This window comes from Lepidochelys kempii, chromosome 5 (genome assembly GCF_965140285.1).
Source record: "Lepidochelys kempii isolate rLepKem1 chromosome 5, rLepKem1.hap1, whole genome shotgun sequence".
In the NCBI taxonomy this organism is placed as follows: Eukaryota; Metazoa; Chordata; order Testudines; family Cheloniidae; genus Lepidochelys; species Lepidochelys kempii.
In genome coordinates, this window is record NC_136384.1 from 78,333,552 (window position 1) to 78,357,287 (window position 23,736).

At 37.2% G+C, this 23,736-nt stretch overlaps 1 protein-coding gene across 1 annotated transcript in view; it reads left to right on the forward strand.

The window, feature by feature from the left end:
• SNX2 (sorting nexin 2) overlaps positions 1-23,736 on the forward strand; it is a 55,514-nt gene that overhangs the window by 26,974 nt on the left and 4,804 nt on the right. Inside the window, exons 4-11 of the mRNA XM_073344834.2 lie at positions 1,078-1,144; positions 1,331-1,374; positions 1,499-1,640; positions 15,425-15,503; positions 16,674-16,749; positions 18,000-18,113; positions 18,349-18,442; positions 22,519-22,724. Of these exons, the coding sequence (XP_073200935.1) occupies positions 1,078-1,144; positions 1,331-1,374; positions 1,499-1,640; positions 15,425-15,503; positions 16,674-16,749; positions 18,000-18,113; positions 18,349-18,442; positions 22,519-22,724 (822 nt within the window). The remainder of the gene's footprint in view (positions 1-1,077; positions 1,145-1,330; positions 1,375-1,498; positions 1,641-15,424; positions 15,504-16,673; positions 16,750-17,999; positions 18,114-18,348; positions 18,443-22,518; positions 22,725-23,736) is intronic.

Below are 23,736 nucleotides of genomic sequence, written 5' to 3' on the forward strand. Positions count from 1 at the left end.
GGGAAAACTTCCTGTCAGGGTGGTTAAGTACTAGAATAAATTGGCTAGGGAGGTTGTGGAATCTCCATCATTGGAGACTTTTAAGAGCAGGTTAGACATACACATGTCAGGAGTGGCTTAGATAATTAGTCCTGCCATGAGTGCAGGGGACTGGACTAGATGACCTCTCGAGGTCCCTTCCAGTTCTATGATTCTATAATTGGGAGTATACTGTATTCATTTGTCGAGCATCTCCACAAAATTGGTTTGTGAGCTGCACAGCATTAATCTCTTCCTTCCTAGACTGTTTCCTTGTTTCCTTTGAACTGCTTCTTGCCAGACAGATCTCTCCGCTTTGATGCGATTCTTGTTCCTCCACTCCAAACAGGCTTCCCTCTTGTTGCCCCTTCTGTTATGACAATGTGTGGATTTCATAAAGGCTTTAATGAAAGGCCTGACAAAGTCTGCATCATGCCACATGGAGTTTAGAAAGTGCACATGAGTGGTCAGGACTTGAGCAGTATCTTAAAATATTTCAGTTCCCCTTATGTACAATAAAATGGAATTTAATTCTCCTCCCGATTCAGTCTCCCCCCTTGCTCAATTAAAGGCGTCCATAATAGCTAGAAAAAACTAATTTGATATTTCTAGACTAATTCTCGTCTCTTTTCTCTTTATGATCCAGAAATTTAGGAAAATGTTTTAACGGAAAACATCTGAGGGTTTTTTTTAACCCCATTTCTTCTAAGCATATGTCCAATCTGCTTCAAACTTCCTCTAGAAAAAAGTCTCCTTTGGAATAAAAAGAGACCTGTAACATTTCAGGTGGATAAGGTTTCCCAACTTAAAGCCGTTGTGGCAGGGCTCAAAATGAAACTTATGGGGAAAGCATTTTTCAACCTTTATTATGGTAAATACTAGTGTCTTCACATTTTTCACTAAAATGGGATGGAAGGGGTCTCAGTTATGCTTTTTTAAGTCCCACACAGATTTACTGTTTTTCTTGTATCCACAGATGTAGTTGGGGGAGCTACCTTAATTATCCTTTGAAAGTTAACTCACTAGTATACTGTTAATGCTATACATTCTTCTCTCTAGATTGAAGAGGAAGCAAATGGAGATGTATTTGATATAGAAATCAATGTCTCAGACCCAGAGAAAGTTGGTGAGTTGGTATCTCAGACCCAGAGAAAGATTGCATTCTTTCAGCATTAACTTATCTGCTTGCTATTTGAAAAAAACTTTGGTTTTAGCATAATTTTGCATTTATTTATAATTCCAGCATATACGTGATTCAGAAGACTTGCCCTTGGATTAAGTACATGTCTTTTAACTGTGTATCTTCTTACAGGGGATGGCATGAATGCTTACATGGCATACAGAGTAACAACAAAGGTAAATATTGTTTGCAACTACTTTTCATCTTGAATTTAAATATACGGAATATAAACTACAGTACACCTGAGTAGATGAAAAAATAACTGAAAATTAAAATATAACTTTTCTATGGATTTTTTAGACATCCCTTTCTGTGTTTCACAAAAATGAATTCTCTGTTAAAAGAAGATTCAGTGACTTTCTTGGTTTGCACAGCAAATTAGCAACAAAATACCTGCATGTTGGTTACATTGTGCCTCCAGCTCCAGAAAAAAGTATTGTAGGTAAGCACAGCTTCTATAAGGATGAACATATACATCCAATCTTTGACTCGGCTTTGTTTGTCTTACATTGGCCCTTAAATATTATTTAAATGTAAATATTAAAATTGTAACACATGGTGTCTGAAAATAAAATGTACAGTTCATGTCAAAATATCATTTGAACAAAATATCTTTCACAGAATGCTGCCAACTGCTTGGATCTCAGGCTCTTGAAAATTAAAATGGGTTGTAAATTAAAATTAAAATGCTTGTAAAAGAAGACTGTTTTTTAGTGCAAGTAGAGATTAGGGGAGAGAAGAGAACAGGAACAGTAACAAAAGCTAGTATTCAACAGTAAACTTCAGTTGAGAGAATATAGATACCTAACCCCCTCCTGGAGCATATAAGAAGTGAGGTAGTATGAAAAGGAGATCTGACCTAATGCCTGGCCTCCTGTTTCTTGTCCATTTTCCTAGATTTTCAGCCTAGTCCCTTTGCTTTGAGACTTTTTCATTTAACTTATTTTGTGTTCATTACCAATTGTTTGAAGTAGTATCCCCTGCGTTCCCTATTTAGTCCATGTCCTAACTTGCCTGTTCAGCTTTGAACTCCTTGCTAATATTTGTCAATAGATTTTTCAGTCCTTTTTGTAATTTTTGAAAATACCTGTTAATGTCCCCTTATTTGTCCTAATTTCTAATGAGAATAAGGCGCTTTCCCTTAAAGTGCGGTTCTGCTTTGAATAGTGACCCTGAATGACATCGGTGTCTCCATGAATGCTGTTTAGGATCAGATCCTAAGCTGGTATAAATCAGCATGGTCTGTTGAGCACATAGATGCAGGAACTAGTGGTGCTGGGGATGCTGCCGCACCTCCCCAGCTTGAAGTGGTTTCTGTCATATACAGGGTTTACAGTTTGGTTCAGTGGCTCTCAGCACTCCCCACTATACAAATTGTCCCAGCACCCCTGGTTTAGCAAAGATCTACCTCCAGTGTGCTCTCTTAATAAAGATGATTTCTGGTTGCCAGTCCAGTTATTGTGGGCACTAAGAGTAGCAGAATTTCTCTTTCTGCATCACACATATTTAAGGCTCTCAAGGCCAAATTAAACATTCAGTTACACCCATGCTCAGCCATTACATTCAATGGCTGTAGATGGGTGTAACTGATTGGAGTTTAATAAGCAATCTTGTTTGATACACAAGGAGAAATAGAATCTATCTTCCTCTCCTGTAGCTGTAATTGGCATCTTAAGGTAACAGAAGTAAAAAGTAGTAAAACTTATTTTTGTCACTGAAATAAGTAAATATTGCTGAGTATGCACAGGAAGCAAATCTTTATGTAAAAATGGTACCTTCTTATGCAAGTCACTCTACAGTGTAGGACTGCATTTTAACTTGTCCTCATAACTTAAATATCTGCTCTCAATAATCTTCACTGGCCTCCTCTAAGGCAATGGTATAATCAGTACTTTATACCAGATGGGTGTCTGAAGTGTGCTGCACTAACAGTATGTAATCTCTTGTGATTCTGTTCCTCTACTGATATAATCTAGCTTCTTATTTGTCTTTTCTAACTGCAACTGTGAACTGGGCTGACTTTTAATTACTCTTCCACAGTTACCACTAAATCATTTCTGTAGTGTGCTATATGATTGTTCCGTTTTAGTATGTACACTACAGAAGAATCGTTTAATCTGCATTGGGATGATAGCCAGAGAATAGATTCAGTGCAGTATATTTCAATGATTAAACAATGGGTAACTGATTCATCTAGTAATTTTGTTCTAAATATTGACATGGCTGGAGGTGTGTTAAATCTGTTTATTGCTCAGAGGTGTGAATTGATGTTCATTTGTAAAGTTTTCACCAAAGGTGTTCATTCACTTCAGGTTGTATGAGTGTTCTACTGAAATTAAATTAATGGATCTAACTTTTATCAACTGTTAACAGAACAGGGAGGTAGTGATTTATTCAGTGTAAAAGTCAGCCAATTCTGATCTTTTCCCCCCCATCTTGCTGTATGTGATGCAATAGTCTTGTTAGATGCTCAAAACATGAAGCCCTCGTTACTTTTTGTCCTTCTCTCTTTTTTACTGATCTGATGGATAAAAAGAGAGATCCTGGCAGCTCTGGCCAATTTGTACATTATGGGGAACACTTGTGGAATTAGCTGTTTTCTCTCCTTGCTCTGTCTACAGTGAACAGTTCCCATCAAACCCCCAGACTCGAAAAATATGTGGTGCTTGAAAGTGTCATGAAATTCTAGAGCCACAGGGTATCATTGCCCTAAAGTGTCTCCTATAAACAGGGTGAGAGCAGGTACTGGACTAGACTAGATGTACCTTTGATCTGGTACTGTATGGCAGTTTTCACATCTCTGGAAAACCAATTTTGATTGTATGAATGAGTCCAGCTGAACTAGACTAGGTTTGTGTGTGTGTGTGTCATTCACAATGAATGCTGATAAAAACCTTTACCCCACAGAGTTCCTATAATCTACACAAATTGTGGTAAAAAAATTTTGTTGGGATCACTTTTATATTTTTATTCTTACTTATCACGAGCCCACTTATACAGGGTTTAGAGGGAGCTATAAAAGCTCTTAGAAAAAGCTTGGAAAAAATTAAACCCCAAAGTTGTGACTTCAAGGTCCCATATTTTGGGACCTTGTAGGGCTAAAATTGAGTTGGGGCCAACCAAGCCTGAGAATCTTCCCTTTGCAATGAATGGGATAAAATTCCTATTTCTAGCCCTGGGCAGTTACGAGATGCCTTTTAAAAAGGGAAGAAGGAGAATCTAGGAAACTACAGATGGGTCAGCCTCACCTCAGTCCCTGTAAAAATCATGGAGCAGGTCCTCAAGGAATCCATTTTGAAGCACTTGGAGGAGAGGAAGGTGATCAGGAACAGTCAACATGGATTCATCAAGGGCAAGTCATGCCTGACCAACCTGATTGCCTTCTATGATGAGATAACTGGCTCTGTGGATATGAGGAAAGCGGTGGATGTAATATACCTTGACTTTAGCAAAGCTTTTGAAATGGTCTCCCACAGTAGTCTTGCCAGCAACTTAAAAAAGCTGGCTAGATCGTCGGGCTCAACAGCTCGATTTCTAGTTGGCATCCAGTATCAAGCAGAGTGCCCTACAGGTTTTTTTGTTCAAAATCTTCATTAATGATCTGGATGATGGGATGGATTGTATCCTCAGCAAGTTTGTGTATGACACTAAGCTGGGGAGAAAGATAGATATGCTAGAGGGTAGGGATAGTATCCAGAGTGACCTAGACAAATTGGAGGATTGGACCAAAAGAAATCTGATGAGGTTCAACAAGGGCAAGTGCAGAGTCCTGCACTTAGGATAGAATAATCCCATGCACCGCTACAGGCTGGGGACAGACTGGCTAAGCGGCAGTTCTACAGAAAATGAGTTGGGGATTACCGTGTACGAGAAGCTGGATATGAGTCAACAGTGTACCCTTGTTAAGAAGGCTAATGGCATATTGGGCTGCATTAGTAGGAGCATAGACAGCAAATTGAGGGAAGTGATTATGCCCCTCTGTTCGGCCCTGGTGAGGCTACATCTGGAGCATTGCATCCAGTTTTGGTCCCCCCACTACAGAAATGATGTGAACAAATTGGAGACGGTCTAGCGGAGGGCAACAAAAATGATTAGGCAGCTGGGGCACATGACTTATGAGGAGAGGCTGAGGGAACTGGGCTTATTTAGTCTGCAGAAGAGAAGAGTGAGGGAGGATTTGATTAGGAGTCTTCAGCTACCTGAAGGAAGGTTTCAGAGAGGGTGAGCTAGGCTGTTTTCAGTGGTGGCAGATGACAGAACAAGGAGCAGTGGTCTCAAGTTGCAGTGGGGGAGGTCTAGGTTGGATATTAGGAAAAAGTATTTCACTAGGAGGGTGGTGAAGCCCTGGAATGGGTTACCTAGGGAGGTGGTGGAATCTCCTTCCTTAGAGGTTTTTAAGGTCAGGCTTGACAAAGCCCTGGCTGGGATGATTTAATTGGGGTTGGTCCTGCTTTGAGCAGGGGGTTGAATTAGATGACCACCTGAGGTCTCTTCCAACCCTGATCTTCTATGATTCTGTGATATCTGATCTCAAATTTGTCATTGTTGCAGGACTAAACATTGCCCAGCTTCGCCTTGTGCAGGTATAACTTGGAGGAAAGAAACTTTTCTAGGCAGTTGCTTAAAACAAAGGCCTTGTTCTAAGCTTGTTCGGAGGTTTGGAATGTTTGAGGCGATAAAGTAGTGAGCATAGAGCAACCAGAGTAGTTAAAGGTGCATGATAAAATCACCACATGGTTCCAGAATTTATCACATGGCTCTACAGTTTATCACATAGACATTGCCAGTACATGTGCATATTATATGTACACTGCAAAGGTAGAAAATTGTAGGGACTTTTTCCAGGGTTAATGGATGTTTTATGCAGTACAGAATTTCTTAAATAAAATAAGAAGCTTTTAAAAAATACTTTTTTTTCCCCCCAAAATCTAAATGTAACCATTACCCAGGGAATGGACAACTTGACAGACTGAAGAGTATGATGCATGCAATAACTGTTCATTATTTGAATATACAATAAAGATAAGTCTCAAAAGTTGCAAAGACTTTTAAATTAGTGGCTTAAAATCTCTTTCTATCAACCAGTAAAATGGAACTTTTATCTACACATTTATCATGCACTCAGATGGTGAGTTCTTATTTTCTTCATTGTAACTTACATCATTGCAAGAGGACTAGATTCATCATCTAACAAAATAGAGGCCAGCAACATTTAGCTGTTGAATATTTACCAAAACTACTGAAGTCCAGATTGCTGTTTCTGAAACTGTTCTGGAAACTCATTTTCTTGCTATTATTGCTGCAAAAACAAATACTCACTTCAGTTTTTCTTTAACTCCTGGACCTTATTCCTATAATAATAGGAAAGGGCTTCTGTACCATGGAACTTGCTTTTTTTCCACTTGTTCTTAGATTGCCAGAGGGAAGAAACTTGACATCATGATCTGTAGAATCCGCTGTTTGGGGGGGGAACCCTGTGAACTCTCAATTTATATCTGCTTATGGAGCACTCTTGGCTGCCTAATATTCCTGTTTCCCTATAGACTTTTTGCAGTATTGGTTCTTAAAGTCAGATATTTCAAGGTTGAAGAATTTACTTGCTTAGGAGTATCAGGATAGACATGGAAATTAAACATGTATTGTTTATTGTGCTAATAAAGGAGATGAGTTAGCTAGAATAATTAATGAGGAGCCTCTGGAGCAGTGTCTTAAATTTATTAAATAAAAAGCTGAAGTTTAGTCAATTTAAACTTTCCTTAAACTGGTGGGTTCTCAACTTCTTATAGTATACACTATATCAAAATAATTTCTTATTGACCTCCTCCCTTCTCATTCATCACCACATAGACTACCTCCCTGTGTGATGGTATAACATCCCTATAGCAAGTGAAGGATTTCCTTATGTTGAAAAGGAATAGGAAATTATTTAAAGTATTTTTGGCTGTCTTTTTAATGCAATTGAGCAGCTTTAAACAAAGATGAGATCCTGCACCATGTTTCTGGCAATCAGTGGACAATCAGCAAATGCTCTATGGATTACAATTTGAGAACTAGTGGCTTATAGGAATTTACCAAAAAAAAATAAAAAAAAAATTTGACATTGTCTGTAACTTCGAATTTCCTGGTTCTTGTTGCATCAAGTTTAACCCTTAGGTATAACCCTTCAACAAAATTTAAGAGAACATTAAGGTCACATAATTAAAAACACACAAGTTAGGAAACACCACAATTAAAGTTACATATGCAACTCCTAACTCCTCTACCTTGTGTATTGAGTCTTTTATTACAATACTGTTTGTCAAGTAAATTTTTTCTATAATTTTAATGTATATGTATACTTTATTTTTTACATTTGTTTATGTCTACGCTAATTTCAGTATTCTAAATGTTTTAGTATATCTGACTTTTTTTTTAAACATTTCATATTTTGTTTAAGGCTTGTTTAATTTATTACCACCAATGTATTGCATACCATTTTGTTAAATTTTAAGTGTATTCCAAGGGATAAGGCCATTAATTTACACCTAATTCAGTTTTGTAAATTGATTTGGGCATATGTTCAGAATTAATCTGTATGTTTAATGTGCAGTGTGTTGTATTGGTATAGTTTTATGTATTCTTTTAATATAATGTATATCCTTAATATAAACTATTTTCATGGACTCTTGTGTATAGATTACACATTGCATTTTGTAGTTTTGTGTCTGAGAAATGTGCTTACGGAATTGAACTTGTATCATGCATATAGAGAGAAGGGGGTACAATTAAAGTTTAAGTGTGGCATTTCCTGGCTTGGATTGCTTACTTGGGAAACTTCTTTGTTCTCCTTATGGTAATGTATGAAATTTCCTAAGTTTTTAAAAGGAAAACATGATGAACCTCATTGTCCAGGGTTTCAAAGCTCTGTCTTTCAACAAATTGGCAATAGTTTGTGTAAAACCTATCTGTAACTTTTTGGTTAGACACCACCAGAACATTCTCTCCTCTAACCTTAGGAAAGCTGCAGGAGGGAATCCCTCTTGCAAACTTTAAAAGCTCATGAGCTCTATCAGAAGGGTTTCCTTCTCTGTTTTAAGTATTACAAATCGTGCAATAATCACTGCTGCCCCTTCACCACTTCAGTAAATGTGTAAGTATGTGGCTAGTTAGCCATGCATACACAGCACAACTTTCCCTAGTTGCTCCCTGAAGAAGCTTTGTGCAAATACTATCAAGCATAATGCTTGCTTATGTAAGAAGTCCCCTTGATATCAAGTGGACTACTCAAGGCAGTAAGCACTATGCTTGGTAGTGGTTGCAGGATTAAATAAGTAGGAAAACAAAACTCTGTATAAAATGTACTGCATTATAAGCAGTGCACAACTTTCAAATTTGATCCGGTCAAAACCAGAGTGCATGGGGGAACATTAAATTGTACTAAATAAGGGTTATTTCCTTGAATTTTGAACCTAAATTTCATCTGTCATCCCACTTTTTGCTGTCATTGTCTTCATAAATTACAAAAGGATGTGGTCTCCTGAGCACCACCTGGCCCAGTGTCTGACTGGATCCTTAAGGTGGTCCAGCAGCATATTCAGTTTGTCTGTCACTGGCGATCTTATCACACCACCAAAGTTCTTGACATTCAGGTGATTATCAGTCATGTAGCAACATTCAGATGTTGGCCCTGTTTTGAGCAAGGGGTTGGACTAGATGACCTCCTGAGGTCTCTTCCAACCCTAATCTTCTATGATTCCGTGCTACACATGCCACTAGTGATTGCCACTTGATAAGAAGCAGTTGACAAAGACAACAAGAATCAAAATAATCCATTTGGTGTTCTTCACCCTTTTTCTGCACCCATGTATCATTTCTATACAGTAGAGTTGATAGAACCATGCAGCTATGCAGTAAACTTGATGTCACAAAATGCATACAGAGGCCACTGAAGGGCCCAAAATTTGGTGGCAGCTGGTGCTATATGAGTGTCCACATCTTTCAAGGGTTTTCCAAGCAACATCAGATGATGCCGGATATTTGACAGTTTCCAGCTGCTCGATGTCCCATCTGGACAGCTTAATACTGAGCTGGTTGTAATTTGGAGCTGGAGGCTGCTTACTGGTAATGACGAGGGACTTACCATTTTATAATGATTAATAACCAGACCAATGAACACTGCTTCTTGCCCGACTATATCCACCGTCCACTGCTTTGATTCACCAAACGTAGCCAAAAAAGCAATGTCTTTGGCATATTCAGAATCACAGTGCAGAATATTGTTCATCTCAACACCACCAACAGCTGCCTCCTCAAGCTTATCCATCAACCAAACAATGACAATACTGAACAATAATCATGACAGAACATAGCCTTGCCAAACTCCTGTGGAGGTAGGAAACCATACTGTGTACCTGCCATTGACTACTTCTACCAATGACACTGTCTTCCCAAGGATGCTGAGTCATATCTCACTAACTTGCTCGATGCACTGAATCAAAGGCCTGATGGAAGTCTATAAAAAGTACTGCAAATAGCTTATTAATTGAGATGCCTTCTGAAAAAAGCTGTCTGGAGGTAAAGATCTGTTTGACAGTGGAATGAAAGCCACAGTGGGTATCCTGATCTTTGCCATGAAGTGCATTGAGACATTAACATATAAGCAAAGACTTCCCTGGCACTGACAACAGTGTAATACCTCTATAGTTGCTACATCTGGCTGTGTTGCCCTTTTTTGAATATCAGAAGAACACCTCTTCCAATCAGGGATATTTGTGTGCCAGATGTTATGACCAAGCCTGTGCTGCCATGATAAAACGGTCTTCAGCAACTCAGGGGTGATGCCACAAACCCCTGGTGTTTTCCCAGACTTTGTCTTATGGATTGCGATCCAGATCTCCTTTTGTTGAAGAAAAGTGACTCTTTGAAATTCCTGCCTTTCCTCAAATAAAAGAGGGGCTTCAGGTGAAGGACAATAGAGGAGCATATTGTCGTCTATCGACACAACTCTCTTGCAAACTCTTGCTGATGCTGTCGTCCCAATTCTTTACTAGGTAGTCTGGTGCCACCTTCCCCAACAATCACTGGAAAGTTGGATATAGGTTGCAGAGATTGTCCCAAGTGGCAGTCTGTTCAAAACTGGCTAAGTTGAGTGCAAGGATTCCTTATCTTCTTTACATAATGACTTGAAGATGCCTCTGGGGTCAGTACGCTCGAGTTGTGAGGGTGTGTATACTGAACTACCTGTGACATTCTGGTCAGCTGTCCTTGTAGCTGAAACAGACGAGTTCTAGGCTACTGAGGTGAAAATGACCAGTGAAACCTTGTGAAAGGGCCATTGCACCACAGCTATAGAACTTTTCACCTAAACAAGCAAAAAGCCACGAGAATTGTTTTTATAATAGGGAAAAGCATGTTGACTCTCTGTTCTTGAAGTAGAAAGAACCATTTTTGTTCACACATTCAAAAAAGTCACTTTTGGGCAGAGACCTAGCTGAGAAAACTTCAGCTTGAAAGGTGAAGTCCTAGAAAACTGAACAACTGAAAAGTGGGGGAATGAGCAGAAATGTATCGTTTTAACTAGTTATCACGGTGATTCCGGCTGCAGTAAATAAGGCTTCTGGTATTTGTTTGACCTACTGTCTACTTTTATAGGTAATTTATTAAATTAAAAGTAATAGAATGAAAATGTTGGGTGTTTGTCTATCATTATTATTAAAAATGCACTATAATATAAAGAGGTCTTCCTTAAGAGGCAGGTTAAGCATATTTAGGAGCCAGTTGATAAGCAAAACATTTCAATTGAAAAAGAGCTCAAGAAAAAATAAAATTAGAGTAGTGATGATAAAATACTTTCATAAATACACAGGTTCAAAGATTGTATCAACAATTAACTGAAGGCCCACTGAAAAAGGCCTTGTATACAAAGCAAATTTTGTTGTGAGAAAGGAAATAAGTGATAAGCTATTGGCTCAAATGCTTAAAGGGATTCAAGAGCAATGTATTATTCCACCAATTAAAAACAATCTACAGAAGACAGTTACACACTCTGATATATGTGCTACTTTGGTTGTTTATTATGAAAACCTTTATTCCTCAGATACTCCAAGCTCCTGAAGTTATTCAAAAATATCTGGAAGTAGCAGAGTTGCCAAACAAAAACACAATTGATAAAGAAATTTTAGACAAAGAAATAACAGAAGAAGACATCTTAGAGGTTAGCAAGTAGGAAAAGTGGTAAAAATTCAAGGACCTGACAGCTTTCCAGCTGAATTTTATAAGTATTTAAAGAAGTATTAGTATGTCCCTTGAGAGGTACCTTCAATATTATTCCATTAGGGGAGGGCTTCCATAACACATGAAAGAAGCCACTGTTATCCCTAAAGTTGGAAAAGACCTTACCTTGTGCTGCTCTTATAAGTGCATATCACCGCTGAATCATGACAAAGATTTTAGCAAAAATACTAGCTAGCCGATTGCAGGCTATGCTCTTGGTTTGTACAAATCCAGATTAAATTGGATTCACTAAGGATAGACATGTGAGACAATATTCTGATAGTGCTTGGAATCATCTATAATGCCAGATCAAAAAGAGATCCGTTTCTTTTGTTATCACGTGATGCAGAGAGAGCTTTTGATAGAATAGAGTCGAACTCTGTCAAGTCCCGTCCCATATGGTTGCTGGCCCTCAGATCCTTAGATGGATAACTACTCTTTATATCACCCCAAAAGCATCTGTGTGAGCTAATGAGGTTAAATCTCCCCTGTTTGAATTACACAGAAGAACTTGGCGGGGATGTCCATTGTGTCCCCTTTTTTGCACTGGCAATGGAGATTTTGCACAGAGAATAAGGAACAGTGAATTTATCACTGGAATAGAACTTGCAGGGACAAAGCAAAAATAGCTTTATACACAGATGATGTAATACAATTTTTCTCTGAACCAAATATTTCCCTAAAATTAGTTTCTAAAGAAATCTATTACTGCAGGAAAGCATCTGGATTTCAGATTTGGCATAATTTACTTTAAATGCTAGCTATAAATTTGCCAAACTCTGGGATGTCATTCCTTCCAAAAATATTTAGGTACTGATGGGTAACAAATTCTATAAAATACCTGGGAATTCAACTCTCAAGCTAGAAGAGCTCTCTGATTTAAATAGTAAGTCCCTAGTACTACAAATGAAAAAAAGATCTGGAGTGCTGAGGGAAGTATGCAATTTCTTAGTTAGGAAGAACAGCCACAGTCAGAATGAACACATTGCCAAGGATATCTTTTCGTGTTTAAAATCTTTTTATAATCCTTCTAGGAAAAAAAACTAGCAGAAATGCAGAGGACGTTAGAATTTATATGGAGTAAGGGAAAAAAGAGAGTGAGCACTGGTGCTTTATATAGACCTATTAAACAGGATGGACTACGTGTTTGAAATATTCTGTGGTATTGTCAAAACGGTTAGCTCAAAGCAGTTGTGGACTGGGGGACTCTGACACAGCCAAACTGGGTCTTTGTTGAACAAGAAAATTGACAGTGAAAACATCGCTATGTTACCAGGCATTAATAAAAAGTCACACCCTCCAGAAATGTATATACATCTTTTAGCGAAGACTACTCTGAATTTGAAATAGAACTAGAGAGAAACTATTTTTCCTCTCCAGTGATGCCCATTACAAATAATCTATTTGAAAATAATCCTTTGTTAATCCAAATCACAAACCAGAGAGTTTTTTACAGATTGGGAGAGCCATGGAATCACAGAATCATAGAGTTAGAAGGGACCACAAGAGTCATGTAGGCTAACCCCTGCCAACATGCAGAATTACATATGGTTGGCCAGCTATTCCATAAAGAAACTTTTCTAACATACTTAGAAATCAAAACTAACTTTAACTGGCCCAGTCCCCCATTGTACCAGTACTTTCAAGTTAAGCTTTTTTCCCTCAACTTTATAGAAAAGCTGTTTTATACAGAATAGAATAGAAGCTAATTTGAATAGAAGCAATGGTGTCTGATCAATTAAGGAACAGAAAAATAACGAATTGATATTAGTTTTTCAGACAACTTTCCTAACCAAAATAAAGTCCATATATGACATGCTGGGAAAAGGATCTGGATAGACAAATTACCCTGGGTTTGAGCTTGAGATTGATTGTCCTCTTTTCAGTCTGTAGCATGATAAAATAGCATTTCCTTATCACAGCACACAGGGCTTAGGGGCGGAGGTGAGATATTGGAGAAACTGTGGTGAAAGAGGAAATTTATATGCATATATAATAGACATGTCCAGTCATCAGAGTGTATCGGGATGACATTTGTAACTAAATATTCAGCAATTTGTGATGTTTGTTACCAAAGGATCACTTGGTAATTTTCCTGGGGCTTCCAAGTGGAAATGGTCATACTAAGTTAGTGATAGCTTCTCATTTGAGAGAGGAAAAATAGTCCATCTATGTAGGAAGGTGGTGATTATGGAAAATTCACTCACCAACTGCAAACCAAGCAAAATAGAGGATAGATACCTTAGATATAAGGTTACCATGTAGTCAAAATTCAGACAGTGTACACACCTGCAGTGGAGGAAAAAAACACTCCTGTCCAATTTTTTGAATGTTAACATTTGATAGACACATCTGGTCTGTTTAAATATATGTAATCAGAGCTCAATGTAATAAAATCACCAGAAATAACTGTCACTCAATCTAATACAATCACTAGAAGTAACATACCATAAGTGTAAGGAGTGTCACTGTGTAATATAACACCCTGCTAAAAAGAGACAACTGATGCTAATATTATTGTGTGTCTTTTTAAACAAAAACTCACTTCTGTAGTGATTGTTTTGTTTCTGATATTTACATGGCAAGGATTTGTATGCCTGTTTACTTCCGAATTTAGTATTTAAAAAAAAAAAGGCAAGAAAATACACTATATTGCAGTCTATTCAATAAAGTGGCAAACTTTTTAAAATAGAAGTTGCAGCTTAATTCTGTAGAGTGTGAATTCCTAATAAGTTTCAAGTCATCTGACTTCTATTAGATCACATTTATTTTATTAGGGCTGTCAAACAATTACAAAAATTAATTGTGATCAATCCCCGTTTTAATCGCACTGTTAATAATAGAATACCAACTGAAATTTATTATAAGCATTTGTAGATGTTTTTCTACATTTTCAAATATATTGATTTCAATTGCAACACAGAATACAAAGTGTACAGTGCTCACTTTATATTATTTTTTACTACAAATATTTGCACTGTAAAAAACAAAAGAAATAGTATTTTTCAATTCACCCCATACAAGTACTCTAGTGCGAGCTCTTTATGATGAAAGTGGAACTTACAAATGTAGATTTTTTTTTTTTGTTACATAACTGCACTCCGAAAAGAACAACATAAAACTTTAAAGAACTACACGTCCATTCAGTCCTACTTCTTTTTCAGCCAATCACTAAGACAAACATGTTTGTTTACATTTATGGGAAATAATGCTGCCCACTTCTTCTTTACAATGTCACCTGAAAGTGAGAACAGGCTTTCGCTTGGTACTTTGTAGCTGGCGTAGCAAGATATTTATGTGCCAGATATACTAAACTATTTGTGTGCCCCTTCATGCTTCAGCCACCATTCCAGGGGACATGCTTGTATGAGGTGAATTGAAAAATACTGTTTCTTTTTTGTTTGTGAATTGAAAAATACTGTTTCTTTGTTTATCTTTTTTACAGTGCAAATATTTGTAGTAAAAAATAATATAAAGTGAGCACTGTACACTTTGTATTCTCTGCTGTAATTGCAATCAATATATTTGAAAATGTAGGAAAACATCCAAAAATATATATATAATAAATTTCAATTGGTATTCTGTTATTGTTTAACAATATGATTAAAACTGCTATTAATCACTATTAATTTTTTTAATCGTGATTAAATTTTTTGAGTTAATGATGTGAGTTAACTGCGATTAATTGACAGCTCTACTTTTTATAATTGAAATTGTTTTAAATATCCAAAATGTTTATCAGCAGCTGTGTACTTGATTTCAGAAATTTGTCGTTTGGGAATTTTGAGAAAAGCATACTGCATACAATATCCATTATCTTTCTCTGTATGCCTTGGTGCTGATTTTCATGTAACTTTGACTTTAATGCATAACATTCAAGTGAGCTTTAATACCTTTATAGTTCTAAGCACATCAGTTATGTTCATGATTGCCTCATGGTAATGTAAAATCAATATCACATAATTTTCTTCAAAGGCATGACCAAGGTTAAAGTAGGCAAGGAAGATTCATCATCTACAGAATTTGTAGAAAAAAGAAGAGCTGCACTAGAAAGGTAATATATGTATTTATATTTACTGCATTCGCCTAGTATATTAATTTACTAAGTAGGCTCTGTATGCCCAGTCTGATCCATCAGCTTGTACAGTTCTTGGGCTGCTGGATCAGATCCGGACAATTTTCTGACTAAAGTATGGCCAATTAATTTTACTTCTTAAATTCAATTGCAATCTTAAAAAAAAAAAAGGAAATAACAAAAAAGACTCTAAGTTGGACACCATATTAAAGAGACTTGAACAAGAATGATGCCTTAATGATTATGGCAGGACCAAGCAAACCTAGATCATCCCTGATAGGTTTTGTCCAACCTGTTTTATAATATAGATGGCATTGTTCATTTATAGCTACACTGCATGCTGCAAAGTAGTACTGTAAGTCAGAGCCAAACATAACAGGTCCTTGCCCTAAAGGGCTTACTTGGGTACTGGCAAAAAAAAAAAAAAAACACAACCGTGGGACAAGACGGGACATATAGCACGAGACTGTTGTTCAAGCAGCAATAGATCTTTGTGTTCCAAGAAAAAGCAAAAAGTAAATTTCTCAAAAGAAAGCAAACCTCAGAGCTGTGAATTCATTCATCAGTTACTGATAACTTTACTCATCAAGGGATGAATCTAAATTTGGTTGCCATCCGATGAAGTGAGCTGTGGCTCACAAAAGCTTATGCTCAAATAAATTGGTTAGTCTCTAAGGTGCCACAAGTTCTCCTTTTCTTGGTACTCCTTAGGTTTCTTGGCTTTTCTTTAGTGTACCCATGTCTTCCCATTTTCAGTTGCTTTGGTTTTGTAACATTCTCTTCTTGCTATATGTAAACAAGACTTCTCTTACTGGTATTTCATAATAGTTGTTGGCACAGGCAGATAACCAAATGCTGAGTGTTTGATATCAGCTTGGGTTTTTTGTGGGGTGGGAGTGGCGAGTAGCAACATACTCAAACATGATTGTAAATCACAGCAGAGAGGTAAAGGATTGAAGGGGCATGGAGACTGACCTATCTTCTAACCCTTAGAGGTGATTCCTCCACAACAGGGGGCTTGAGCATATTGGCAGAATGATTAAGGGAAGTTTGCACTGCTGCTTGCTCTGTGAATAAGGACATTTCCAGTGCTGTCAGGAGCACTAAATTGTTTTAAGTTATCTAATATTTTATTTTTTAAAATTATAGGTATCTACAACGAACAGTAAAACACCCAACCTTGTTACAGGATCCTGATTTAAGGCAGTTCTTGGAAAGTTCTGAGGTATTCAAGGTTTTTTTTTTTTTGTTTGTTTGTTTTTTTAAGTTCTCCTATTTGTTCTCTAGTTAATAATGGTACTTTATACAAGGTAATATATATTCTCATCTTTAGATATGGAGACTTAGTCCCATAATTTCCTGTGCATTAATATTAGATTATACCTTCAGTGTGATAAAATGGTTCAAGGTACAAAAACAATGGACTACAGAGTCTCTTGCCTTTACCTCTTATTAAAATGTAAATTAGGTCAGTAATGACTTCGAAGTTACCTGACTGCTCAGTAGTTTATGGGAAATAAATTGCTCTGCCCAGCTCCTGATGGACAAATGTCCAAGTCACTAAAATACACATGGCACTGCTGTTGGCTGCTTTCAGCAGAGAGTTGAGGGATTAAACTGGCATGGAAACATAATTATCCTCTCACCTGTAACCCCTGAAGTCAATGTTGAGATTTGTTGGTGGGGGTAATATGGAGAAGTTTGCACTGCTGCTGGTTGTACTATATCTGTTCTGCGGATAGATGACTTTGGTCACCAGTGCTGTCACTCTAACGCATTTCACAAACATTAAATAACTTCAAAAATCTCTATATAAAACACAATCAGTTTTATGGATGCACATAATGTATCTGCTGTAATACTTGTCTAATAAGCCCATGTCATTATCCTAGTCATGTTACCCCTACCAAACCTAAAGAATCACATCACTGACAAGTGCATCATTACTGGGTAACTTAAATATTAATTCTCATGACATTCCTGTGTGAGGTAGGTTTCAAGACTTAACTTATATTTAGAAATTAATATACACAAACACAGTGTGCTCTTTTGTACACGACCAAGATATTCTCTAAAAGATTTTCATAATGTATTGAAATATTCTTATAGCATCTCAATGTATTTATTGTTTTGTACTATATCTAAGCTTTTCTGTCTGTTTCTTTAGTAGCAGTTTGCTCTCTGTAGCATATAGGTGGCCAGTTAGAGCCTTTGGCTATTTTGTAATAACTTTTGACAAATAGAGCGTTTGTTCCATCTAAATGTAAAGGTACAGAAGAAAAGCAAATGGAAAGTCTGTATTTTTAAGTTTTCCTCTGAGAATGTAAAAGTAGTAAATTTGAGAAATTAGGTTCTACTATATTGAAATGTATGAGAGTGAAGAAAACACTACATCCTTTTCAGTCCCTCTTGTGCCCAGTTAAACCTCCAGCCTTTTAACCGGTTTGTTTGCCCTTATTTGTCATTCAATTCCAGCTGCCAAGAGCAGTTAACACCCAGGCTCTGAGTGGAGCAGGAATATTGAGGATGGTGAACAAGGCTGCCGATGCTGTCAACAAAATGACAATCAAGATGAATGAATCGGATGCAGTAAGAGCTGATTTTTCTACTTGAATAACGAGACAAATTAATGAGACTCAACAATTGAATTTTAAGGCTGTAGGAGTAGAAAATGGGATATTAATTTACTTATTGGCTTGGGTTCTCAGCTGCATCAGTTGACCACTATGGTTGTACGTGGTTAATTTGTTCCTTTAAAACAAGGAATGTAGTTTGTTGTTGGTAACGTAATTTGTACTGCTTGTTTTTTTCAATCTTTTGCCAGTGGTTTGAGGAAAAACAGCAACAATTTGAGAATCTGGATCAGCAACTTAGGAAACTTCATGCCAGTGTAGAAGCCTTGGTCTGCCACAGAAAAGGTAGGGTTTTTTTTTAATGTGGGTGTTAATTTCAGTGCTCAGGAGTTAAAATTCTTTATTAAAGCAAACTATTTCATATTGGTGTTAAATTGAATTTTACTATAGACTTGCAACTAATACAAGGTAAGTTAGCCAGAGACTCAAAGTATACTGTGGTTTAATACAAAACATACACTAACTTTCCAACTTAAAATTACCTTTATTTTATTTAAACTTATCAGACATTTAGGAACTTCTTTTGTATCCCTCAACTTGCATTTTATTATCCCAAATGTATACAATTCCTATTATACCCAGTAAAGAGGGAATTTTTAAAGGTTGCTATATTGATTATAGCATTGGATTCTTTTCTCAAGAAGACTTGTTTGATTAGTACAAGCTTTGCATGAGTGAACTGTCTGCCTCTGATGGTACAAAACATGGGTGATACACAAGTTTTATTCTACAGGTGATTACCAATTCTACTCTTAACAGTCACCCTTACAGGTAAAGCTAAAGCAATTACAAAGGACGTATTTGTTTTAGAACAAGGTGGCAGTTTTAACAGTTGATGCAAAATGACTATAGGTAAGATAAGTCAAGAAATGCTTTGTTGTGCATTCTGTATGTCTTATGTATAGTTTACAGTGTAAAAAGCAAGATTATGAATTTAGACATTTAAACAAAACGAGAATAAAAATTATTATGTAAATCTATATGCAACATGGTCAGATAAATGCTGCTGTTGAAACTAACCCTTGAATTAAGCCAACTTTATTTTGAATAAGTCGTCATTGCATTTAATTTGTCTTTTTAAAAGTAAAAATTATCAGTAGCTGATTTTTTGTCTGATCAAAGTGAATGGGATAGAGAAGGGATAGCTTAAACCATTGCATTTCTTTAGCCAGACAGGTTTTTTTGTGTACAGGGCTTAATAGTGCTATAGAGTATCAGTTTTAGATTATCAGCTGTGTCTCCACAACAGAAAGATAGAAACATAACCTTTTTAAGAAAGTAAAATCGTAGCTTACAGCACATTATAACATTTGAGAATGCAGCAAAACTCCAGATAGATTTGAAAACATAAAATACAGAATCTTTGTCCCTTATTAACACACTGGAAAATCCTTTAATGATATGTATTCTTCCTCATGCATCCCATAACGCAGGCCCTGTGCCTGCCTGACCTGCTAGTTAGACCTGCTAAGAAGAATAAACAGTGGTGTCAAACGGGAAAGGACTTTATTAAACTCTAAGCAAACATTAACAAGTATCTACTGAGCATGCTGAGTGACTGAAAAATTGGTGGACTTCAGTTTCAAAACTTTTACCAAATGCACACTACTCCCTGTGCCAAATTTCAAACTACAGTCATTTTGCTGTAACCCTATATTTAATAATTTTTCCACACTTGGAAGTGTGGAATTTTATCTTAAATTGCTTTCCTAAATCTCAAATGAGATTTTGCTCATGTTTTAAAAATTGTTGATCTTCAGGCAGAGATGGCGTTAAAACTTCAGTCTTAAAGATAGATATTTCAGGATGCTATGAACACATGAAAATGGAAACTTGCTTTGGTACTATATAGGGAGTGTGATCAGTGGCTGCTAGAATTGCAAATAACTACCAAAGAGTTATTTTTTGAAAAAGCCATAGATACATGTATTTGTTTAAATACCTGAAAAAGAGGAGGAAAACTTTAAAACTAAAGTTGCAAACATTTGTTGTCATCATTGGCCCTATTTATGTGGTGTTGCTTTTTACAGTCCATTGTTACCTTAGTTATAAGTTTTGTCAAGTTTCCAAATGGATTACCTGTGACATAAGCTAACATGCACATAGGCAATTGTTTATCAAATCTTGTTTGTACGAATTAACTCAATACAGCAAGATTATTAAAAATGATTTGCATAAAATTAAACATGAAAATTAAACGCGTGTAAGTATTTTTTGAAGATAATGTTGAAATATCTTTTATTGGATTCATATTATACTACGTGTAGGTCATCTTTCATATACTGATGTAAGTGCACCTAATTACAAAGGTGCCACCCATGTAATTATGGCAGCCTTTTAAAACAGAAAACTGACTTGCCCATCCTTTACCATGAGAAGATTAGAATTGGGGGTGGAGGGATAGGAGGAGGCAGTGTGTATTCTGCAGCAAGTACCCTTAAACTCAATGTCAGTGTTAATTTATTCTCTCATGAAATAACTTCATTCCTTTCCACCCTGTTTCCAAACATGTGCATCTGTGCTTCATAGTTGAACATTCTTATTGATATAAAACTAGTAAAGACATATTTTCAGTTGAGCATTTTTGAGCATAAGTTTTTGCTTTCTTCTCCAGGCAGCATGGCTCCATTCACTGGGTCTTTGTTCTTGCAGTGTTGTCCAGACAGCCTAGCTCAGAACTTCCTTTTCCCCCGTGTGTGCCAGGGAAGTGGGGAGCATAGCCACACTCAAATACACATTCCCTAGTTTCCAAGGCCTCAGGTGATGCGTTGTTCTCCAGGCAGCTTATTTTACCAGTGTAGACTTTTGGGTCTACCTGCTCCCTGGCTATATGCTGGACTCTGGCTCTCACCCCCTTATGCTCTATTGCCTGGCTCCAAAGAACTGTGCAATGAATGTGTGCTGTAAGCCAGGTAATTGCCCTTTGTGGGAAAAGCTGGAGAATGAGAGGAAGCTGCAGCTGGGTCAGGGAGATAGAGAGCAAAATGTGGATCACCTGGCCTGAGCAGATAGTGACTTCTGTGGTCACAGAATCAGAGAGTCTGTGGGACCCTGAGTGAGGATGAAAGATAATACCTCTCAAGTTATTGTTTTGGGCTGTCTACACACACAAAGACAACAGTCCATGGTTTTTAAACTCAGTTCACTATTTCAAGATTTTTCTCAAAACCATGAAAGCTAGAAACTTATTTTTCAATGACAGCTGGGATTCTGGAGCATAGTTCTGTAGCAGGTGGTCAGTTTGACAGAATAAGGTCTGTTTGACAGAATACATTAGGACACAGATGATAATCGAAGATTTTTTTACTCATAATTCAGGAGTAGAATTTTACAAAACAGGATTACAGGATAGACACAAGGGCTGGCCTTCACAGGCTAGTGGTTGGGCATTTGAGCCTAATGTTTTTACCGTTATCTTGAATTTTGTTTTGAATTTTAAATTTGGAGTTCTAGGATCCATAACTGTCTCTCAAAAAATTGAATGTTTTATCTTCATCCTGATTTGTTTGCTTAAGAGAAATATTTGAATTTATACAGTTCAGGCCAAAGCACAGAAATGGAAACCTTTGTTTCCTCACTTTCTCCAGCCCCAGTACTTAACAGTTTCTTCCACTTTGAGTTATATACTTGATCCTGATACATCATGCTCATTGACTTGAGTTTTGCTGTAGAGAAAGGGCAGTACTTAGCCCCCTGTATATGGTTATTTCTCAGTGCCTTGTTTTTGTTCTCGCTATATATGCTTTTTTTTCCTCACAAGCTTTGGAAAGGGTAAGTTAAAAGTGTAGATATATTTGCAGGATAGTATTCAGGTGGAAAGTTGAATTACTTTAAACACAGGCCTATCTCTGGGGAACATCGGTGGTCTTGTCTCAAGAACTTTTATAATCTTTCCTTTCTATAATGAGGCTATAAATTACCCATTAAACTCTAGGAAGAAACCAGAATACTACTTACTTACTCTGGGGTCACAAAAAGTTAATCTGGCCCTGCCTGAGTCCATGCCCCAGTCTGTCTTCCTGCCACCCCACCCCCCCCGTTAGCCTTCCTGAACCACAGTCTGAGACTACCCAGCAACCCCATGTGCCCTGCTCCATCCATCCTGTGCCTCCTTACCTGGCCCTGCTGTGAGGAATGCAGCCTCTTCGCCTCCCTCTCCAGCGGCTGGCTGTCCTCTTTTCTGGCTCCACAGCAGACCTTGATGGGTGAAAGATATAACTGCAGCGTCTCCCCAGCAGAATCTGTATTCTTGGAGGGGAAAAAAATATGCAGGGGGACATGAATTATGCACAGTGGTTCAGACTTCCCCCAGGAGTAACTTCTGAAAAACTTTCACACTGAATTTTACTCTTGTCTTTCAGAGCTTTCAGCCAACACAGCTGCCTTCGCTAAAAGTGCTGCTATGTTAGGTAACTCTGAGGACCACACTGCTTTATCTAGAGCTTTGTCTCAGCTGGCAGAAGTTGAGGAAAAAATAGACCAGTTACATCAAGAACAAGCTTTTGCTGACTTCTATGTGTTCTCAGAACTGCTCGGTGACTACATTCGTCTTATTGCTGCAGTAAAAGTAAGCACTGTTTTAAAAATGTAACCTGTTTATCTTGCTGCAAGATAGGGTTTATGTTGAAGGTTGCAATTTCTTCACAGGCTAAGAATGCATGGGCAATAGAAGGGAAAGTAAATGCAAAACTGTTGCAAGGAGAACTGTGACTTCAAGCTAGCACTGAAAATAGCTAGGGAGATTCCCCTTTTTCCAGTATTGCGGCATCCCACTCTATAAACTGTTGTGTAATGTGGATTAATCAAATTTGGGTTCTCCAACATCCCAAACATTGTGTAAACTTAAATGGAGAATTTATGTATGTGAATGATAGTCCTAGGAAGTATGTTTTATTGTATAAGGACATTGTACTGTTCAGCATGGTGTGCTTATTATATTCAGGTACAGAAAATATTAACTTGTACTGGAACACGAGTTACAGGGCTGTACTTTTGTCTTAAAGTTTTTTTTTTATGTGCCTGGAGGCCTTAATGTGAGATGCCAGAGATGAAAAAATATCTATTGTAGCTCTATTAGGACTTTAAAAGCATTGTAGGAGTGTTCAGTGAGGGTGTAAACTGCTATCTGGTATCAGTAGCTTTTGATTACTTGTTGGGGATGTAAGAGAGTGTTTCAACAGTAATTTATCTGGATGTATCTTTCAACATTTTATCAGAAGTTATGTTTTGGTTTAGAAATTACTTTAAGCTTATGAACACTTAAAACTTAATTGTTACTACTTTGATCTGTTTCCACCAAAACATATTACCGGACAGCTGAGTGGCCTATAAAAATGAAATCAGTGGTCTAAATGCAGATTCTAACAGAGTAGTATTAACATACTAACCCTCCATAATTGGCAGCCTTGTCAACGGTCTTGGGAGAGAGAGAAAGGACTGAATGGGTATAGAGAGTAAACTGTATGTTCCCAGGAGATGGCCCCTTGCATGTACTCCTTAGTATGTAGATATAGGGAGGACTTCATTCTGCAGTAGTCAGATACTTTTTCATAATAACTGTATTAGAAAAATTAAGACAG